General features: G+C 39.9%; 1 protein-coding gene across 1 annotated transcript; it reads right to left on the reverse strand.

The window, feature by feature from the left end:
• Positions 1–253: 253 nt before the first annotated feature.
• On the reverse strand, positions 254–5,467 carry LOC119270584 (receptor-like protein 7). Its single transcript, XM_037552598.1, has 2 exons — positions 3,732–5,467; positions 254–2,343 (listed from the first exon to the last, which is right to left on the reverse strand). Exons 1-2 carry the CDS (start codon positions 5,413–5,415, stop codon positions 467–469), a joined length of 3,561 nt encoding a protein of 1,186 aa, XP_037408495.1. The 5' UTR covers positions 5,416–5,467; the 3' UTR covers positions 254–466.
• Between the last annotated feature and the right edge of the window lie 2,544 nt (positions 5,468–8,011).

Here is an 8,011-nt window from a genome sequence, read left to right on the forward strand (position 1 = left end):
CAGTCGTCGCTCAGGCGTGCAACGATAGGGGCAGGGTTATAGTGTTAGTTTCAGAGGCAGGGAATCGGATAGACTGATGACATGAGATGCATTCTTGGTGATGATACTGGCCTTAATTTGAGAGGATTACTGCATCTCCCTTCTAATTGACAGTACCAGTTAACGCTAGGAACTGATCAATTATTACAGTTTATGTATAAGTATCACAATGAGCTAACAACATCACATCACCATGATAGTACGCAAGTTATGGTAGCTAATAAGATCAAAGTATGAGCATATATAAGCTGACTTATTACAACGTAAACTTATTACGTAAAGTTGACAGTGAACAAGTTGTGGTAGATTGTAAGATAGAAGTATGACCATGTAGGGTGGCATATTACAACTTAAACTCATAGCTCCCTCTGGTAAGCACATAATTGTGTTGATGGCCAGTCTTATGTCTTCAAAGTTCAGGCCATGTTCACGCAATCCGAAACCATTTACCAACTTTACCCCATTTCACCAGAATAGCAGTTGTGAATCCAATGCCAAAGCCCAACCCAGCAAAGAGAAACAAGATAATATCAACATGATCATAGCATATATTTACTTGCGCCTCATTTGGATTACTAGAATTTCCACATGGTTTGGACAAAGGCAGTCCACAGAGCCCCACATTCCCTTTATATGAGTTGTTCTCAAACGTTGCAAATTGGCGTGATTGTGGTATCCTTCCATGCAGCTTGTTTTCAGATAAGTTCAGGGTAGCAAGAAATGTTAAATTTGTTAGTTCTTGTGGAATCTCTCCAGAAAGCTCATTCGAGGACAAGTCTAGTGATTCCAATTGACGCATCTCAGCCATTTGTGGTGGAATCTTTCCCGTAAATGCATTATGTGACATGTTCAATGTATGCAGCGAAATTAGCTTCCCAGTTGTTTCAGGAATTTGACTATCAAATGCATTATTTGAGAAGTCAATTGCGGTTAAGGTAGTCAAGACTTTTTCAAATGCCATGTATTGCCCTTTGTATGTGATTGCAACGGTATCATGGTAGTATACATCTCTGTATGGGATCTGGTGAGTTAAAGTACTTCCTGTGTCATTGAACTTGGCCATCATAGATGTCAACCTCTGAAACCATTCTGGATGCAAATTGCCATGGAAGTTGTTTGAGGATATATCAACGATTCGTAACTTTGGGAAGTATTCCTCAAATTTGCTATCTCTGGAAGTATAAGGAAGCGACCCATAGAACTGATTGGATCTTAAAATAAGGACATATAGATTGGAAAGCCTACTCAACCAAGATGGAAAATTGTCAATCATCTGATTATTTCCAACATCAAGGACCTCCAGGTCAGCGCAGTTGGAAAGAGACCTAGGCAGTTGCCCCTGAATCTTATTGTCATGTAAATCTATTGTCTGGAGATTACAGTGCTCATTAACATTATCAGGCAATGTTCCTTCAAAGTGGTTCTCTCTCAAATTTAATATAGCCAAGTGACCATCTTCCATTAGACATGATGGTATCAGCCCACTGAAGTTGTTATATGACAGGTCAAGGACTTCAAGTTTGCTTGCTTTGCAGATGGAATGTGATATGTGGCCACTTAGCTTATTTCTGGACAATTTGAGGTAAACTGTTTGGCTAAGGTAAACAGTGAAGTTTGACATAATAGAAGAGAATCTATTGTTGGAATAATCCAAAACTTGAGGCAAACTCCATACTGTTGCCAACATGTTTGGCATTGGGATCTGGCCTTGGAGTCTATTGAAACTCACATCAAGAGATTCCAAACGACTATTTGGGAGAACATATGAAGTAAGTTGCATATCTGTGAATTTGTTGTGTGAAAGATTCAGACTTATAAGGCCATCATCCCATGTCTCCAATATGCATTTGGGTATAATCCCGTCTATTACGTTGCATGAAAGGTCCAATATTTGGACATGATTAAGATGCATCAAGAATCTTGGAATTGTTGTCATGTTGCAAGACATAAGTCCTAACATCAAGAGTTTAGGTAGTACGGGCATGGTGGGTTCACTGCCTTCGCTGTCCAGGACATACAACTTGTTGTTTGAGAGATCCAGGTTATAAAGTTTTCTTAACTTCCAAAGCGAAATCAATTGTACTAAACCTGTTAAGTTGTTTGTGTGAAGATCCAGGTCCACCAAACTTCTGAGTTCAAAGAATGATGCAGGGATCTGTCCACTAATTTGATTTTCACTCAAAGAAACAATTCTCATGCGTGAATATGTTGTATCAAACTCTTGTATTGGTCCAGAAAGCTTGTTTAGTGAAAGATCCAACTGTAACATGGCTGGAGATGTGAATAGATATGTTGGAATCTCTCCTGCAAATACAGTTTAGCTCTTAAGTAGTGAAGTTGACAAAATGAATATTTGCAAAAAAATAAACCAAGAGCGGTGATATGTTTTCTAGAGAACCTTAAGCATACAAAGCTAACCTTGTTATCTCTGAAAGATTTACCAATGTTTGAGACGACAATCTTCAAAGGCCAAATGTTTTAACTAGTGCTAGGAATTAGAGTGGCTATGCCTTAAAGAAATTTTCTTGTATAATTGTTTCTAGTATGTGTCCCTAAGAGTGCATGTTGTATTGGAACTTAGATGAATACACTAACAAGGAGGAGAAGATATATTTTCGTATAGTTGTTTTCTTAATCAAGATTGTTATGGATGCAAATTTTCTCTATTGATAGCCCAAGGGGCATATATATATTACACAAGACTGCTTGGTGTACAAGGAAAGAAAACATAGCTTAATAGGACTCCTACACCTAGTACTAATACTCCTTAACAAAGATCATGATTAACCGAATATTTCCACATTGTATAAAATTAGAATATCAGCACACACATTGTATGGAATAGCCTGGAAAGCATCTCTGAGAATTATTAACAAATTTTTGTAGAATTTCATTTATCTTTTCTCGATAGTTTTACTTTAGAAATCCTGACCTATATGTTTTTTAATGTTCTTATTAGGTACTGGAAAGAAGTGTTAATGAAAGCACTATTATCTTTTAGTAAAAATAGCAAGACTCATACTTGGGGTATATGGCAAGGTAAATAAACATGATATCCATTAAATTAGCAGTAAAAAATCATATGACAAGGTAATGATATCTACAACCTTGGAGTTGTTGTCCCCTTTTTATGTTGGATAGGTAGTGTGGTAGTTGACACTGATTTTTAATTCACATTGTTCTCCTTTTCTTTTTTATACAGAATTTTCATGTGGATCAAAATTAAGGTCATAATAAGTTATAGGTTTAGTAATATAGTTGGTTGCACAAATTTAAATTATCAATTCACACTATTTCCTTTTTTAGTAGATAGTGAATTTCGTTTGGATAAAAATAGAAGGCAGAAATCAGTTATAGGTTCTAATTGTAGTAGCTTGCACAAACTTCTTTTTTCTCTTTTGATCTTCTGCACTGTTTTTGTTTGTAAGGGTGATTGATGACATGCTTAGGGATTCTAAAGTCATTTGCTAACAATAGCATATGGTATCTATTTATTTATACTCAAAATTTAGCACAGTTCTCATAAGAGTTTGATCTTATGTGTTATTGGTACTATTCCTCACCAGTTTACCATCGGTTAGGAGCAAATATCATAGTTATTGTTCATGGCAAAGAGATGCATGTGTTGATTTTTGTTATTTGTTTTTATTCTATCCACGATGTAAATAATTAGGTTGTGAATTGAATCTTACCTCTAAGATCATTCTGCGAAAGATCCAGATAAATCAGTTGAGTCAAGTTCATAATTGTACTTGGTATTCTGCCAGAAAACCTGCAGGCTGTTAATACTAATACTGTCAATGTGCTGAGATGTCCAAAATCTGTTGTTATTGGACCTGATAATTCACTATAAGAAATTTCCAATCTTCTTAGTTTCTTGAGATTGCCAATCGAAGATGGTATTGTCCCAGAGAAGGCACTATCAGAGATTCTCAATGAAGTCAACTTGTTGAGGTTTCCAATTGATGATGGTATTTGTCCAACAAAGCCACATTCAGTAATCTCCAAACTTGTCAAGTTGGTGAGGTTTCCAATCATCGGGGGCATTATCTTGGAGGAATAGCAATCAGAGAGGTGCAAGCTTGTCAAGTTCTTAAGGCTTCTAATCCATGAGAAAAATGGTCCTAACTCTCCTGAAAATTGAGCAAAAGGGAGCTGCAAAATTTGCAAGGAGTTGATCTTGTTGAACAATAAATCAGTTGGCTCCATAGAAATTGATCTTCCAGCAAAACCTAGCTCCCTCAGAGACAGGAGATTGCTAAAAGAGCTCAGCCTGACACCAGAGAAATTAGTGGACTGCAGGCACAAAGTCTCCAAAGAAGCCCCACTTGGAAATTCTGGTAAATACCCTAAGAGTTGTTTGTTGTGTGACACATCAAGGACTCTTATATTCTTGAGTTGAAATATTGTCTGAGGAAACCAACCACTGAAATTGTTATAGCTGAGTTGAAGAACACTTAAATTGAGAAAATCCGTGAAGAATTCAGGAACTGCACCAGAAATTCCACCGTTAAGCTTGAGGTTGACCACAGTAAGGGATCGAAGACTTGACAGAGAGGTGTGGATTGGACCATGGAGTTGGCAGTACACCATGCTAAGAATCTGAATATGGGGGACAGCTATACCTAGACCACTGCTCCACCCCTCTCCGCTACTAGATATGTCCACTCCATCAAGGTACAACTCCCTCAGATTGGTGAGGTTTGCCAGTAAGATCTCAAAGCTGGGCTCTCGTAACACCAGAAAGTTGTAGCCATCCAAGATAGAATAGATATTTGTGATTTCATCAGATTCAATATTATGCAGTGAAGAAAGATCCAATGATACGAGGTTCGTGAGTTTGCCGATGGGGAGAGGAATCTGACCGTAGAAGCCTGAATAAGAAAGATTGAGGTGAGTGAGCTTGGATAGCCTCTCGAAACCAACTGCCGGAATGTGAGATCCACCAAAATCGTTCATGCTGAGGTCGAGGTAGCGTAGGGAGGTGAGGTTGAAGAGCGCGGCATGGCACCCGTAGCTGTAGAGGCCACGGCCGCCGAGGTCAAGAACGGTGACGCTGCCGCCTCCGCCAGATACGCCATCATCACAGCGAACGCCCTCCCAGCTGCAGCAGTCGGTACCAGGTTGCCATGATGGCAGGGTGGTGGTGGAGTAGTCGAAGATGAAGGACTGCTTTAGTTCGAGAAGTGCTGCAGCCTGGTCTGGATGGCAGTAAGAAGAATCTCTTGTATTACCATGGCCGTGGCCATGAGAAGATGTGGCTAGCCAGAATAGTTGGATCACTATGAATAGAGGAAGTAGGTGTGTAGCATGAGGCATCGGTTCGTTTCTGAACTGCAACCAGGCTCCTGAGAATGATATAGAACATAGCACCATCTCTCTTTGCAAGAAGCCAGAGTGTTCATTTTCTTGTTCTGAAACGCATGTGTTTGTTTTTCCTAAAGTGGGCCAACAGATGTTGTGCCATCCTGCAGTAATGTTATTAATCATGATGTTGATGACTTTGAACTCTGACCAAGTCTTCGGTCTCAAGCTTCAAAGATCAGTTCAGAATTAATATGACGTGTTTGTTTTCTTCTCAGAAGGACGTGTTTGTTTTTCTTAACGAGAGCCAATAATGGTGTCATGGTGGAAGAACACTCCTAACGACCGAATCTGATGACTTTGAGGCCAAGCCACTACAGCCAAGTCTTGAGTCTCGCGCTTTAGAGATCAAGTCAGAATTTCTGACGGGCTAAGAGGGCGTACAGGTCAGTACATATTTTTCTTATGAGAGCCCAGTCCAATGTTGAGTGACAGATAATTATAATAAAGCGCATGTGAAGAATTTAGGGGATCTCTTGGATTATCTTCTTGGCCTCAACATCAAGTTGTTGGGTTGCATATATAAAAATACCTACAGCATCTCATTTTCCTTGACATCGTTGATGCTTCCTCTGTTTTCTCTGCCAAGACTCACTAGCTTTCAGACCTATGGCATTTTCAACTAGGAGCCCATGATTTCGATATCTGAACTTGCAATAAGAAAAAGGAAAACGTGAGACTGCCATTCAGAATCAGCGTAAGTTGCATGTTCATATCTGTTAACCAATATTGTTCAAGTTATTTTTTAAGTCAAGTAGAACAACTTCTTACAATCACACCCAGAAAAACACAGACAAAATGGTATATTTGGCCGCATCAACCATTCGATCAGACACTTCAACGCAAATGGTAGATGCGGCCAAATATACCATTATGTCTGAGTTATGCTGGGTGTGATTGTAAGAAGTTGTTCTACTTGACTTAAGAAATAACTTGAACAACTATGGTTAGATGATGAAGCTCGTTTGCTAACGAAAGAGGCAGTTAGAAACGTTGGTGGTTCATTCATTTCCTTCTAGCAATAAAAATGCCAAGTATTCTATCTGGTAATGTTTTTGCACCATGTCTTGATTTTATTGGCAGGTACTGAAGTCAACAATCTAGGTGCATTATGACGGAAGGAAGCTGGAGGTTGCAACAGAGGTAGGCACATGATTCCCTTGAGATGAATCGCTACCTGGACAACTATGCAGTTTACAACGTGTTGTATAGTTTTCAGGAAGTTATGGTCAGATCCCCAGAAAACACACATCTGATCGAATGGTTGATGCAGCCAAACATACCATTCTGATTGAGTTGTGCTGGGTGTGATTGTAAGAAGTTGTTCTACTAGACTTAAAAAATAACCTGAACAATATTGGTTAACAGAAATGAACATGCAATTAACGCTGATTCTGAATGGCAGTGTCACGTTTTCCTTTATTTATTGCAAGTCTCCAGATATCAAAATCGCGGGCTTCTAGTTGAAAATGCCATAGGTCTGAAAGCTAGTGAGTCTTGGCAGAGAAAACAGAGGAAGCATCTACGATGTCAAGGAAAATGAGACGCTGTAGGTATTTTTATATTTACAACCCAACAACTTATGTTGAGGCCAAGAAGATAATCCAAGAGAGCCCATAGAATTCTTCGCAGGCGCTTATTGTCATTATCCATCAATCAACATTGGATTGGGCTCTCATAAAAATTATATTTACTGACCTGTACGCCCTCTTAGCACGTCGGATATTCTGACTTGATCTCTGAAGCGCGGGACTGAAGACTTGGCTGGCCTGGCTTCAGTTCAAAGTCAACAGTATCAGTCACCGTCGTCGCTGGAGTGGAAAAAACCCAGAAGCGCGCAATTCCTCGCCGTCGACCTGGATGACGGCGATGGCTTCCACACCAGCAGCACTATCAGGCTGCTCAGCGACCCTCTCGACGGCAACGATTTGTGCTCAAGGTATGGAGACCACTCGCCGAGCTTCCACAGCCTTGTACGGGATCTGATCCCACGACCACGAGACAAAATATATCTCGCTTCATCCTCTACGGATTTCTGTTCAGATACGGTGCCTCTAACCCCAACCCAGTTAACCAATATCGTGGCTGATTAATTTATGTTCTGGAAGGGGAAGCATGAGGTAGCACTACTTCAGAGCTCAGTCAAATTCTGTTTCAGTTCAGGTACCCAACCAACTGGTGCAGCAACCATGCCATTTGGTGCTACAGTATATTTTAGCATCATGTTTGACATGATGATTATCTTGTTACAGAGTGCGGAGGGGCTGAGGATTGCAGCTCGTTCTCTAGCATCTTTATCTAAGATTCCATTTTTGGGGAACAAAAGAACATCTCTATCACTTAATAATTCATTAAGTGGGATTTTCCATTCAAAATTCTGTACAGAGCGCATGAAACCATTTGACACCAATAGACCTATAAACAGAAGAATCCCAAATCAACTTCGGAGTTGCGACCCAAATTGTACTGTATTTGTTTTACAGCAAGTACTAGCAATCTCTGAACTCAAGTCTATATTACAAGCACAAAACCTGCCATGACAATTGATTGAAACAACAAGCCCTCACCCCCGCGTCGCCTCTCGCGGGCGTCATGGAGGAAACCCCTT

This window comes from Triticum dicoccoides, chromosome 3A (assembly GCF_002162155.2).
Source record: "Triticum dicoccoides isolate Atlit2015 ecotype Zavitan chromosome 3A, WEW_v2.0, whole genome shotgun sequence".
Classification (NCBI taxonomy): Eukaryota; Viridiplantae; Streptophyta; class Magnoliopsida; order Poales; family Poaceae; genus Triticum; species Triticum dicoccoides.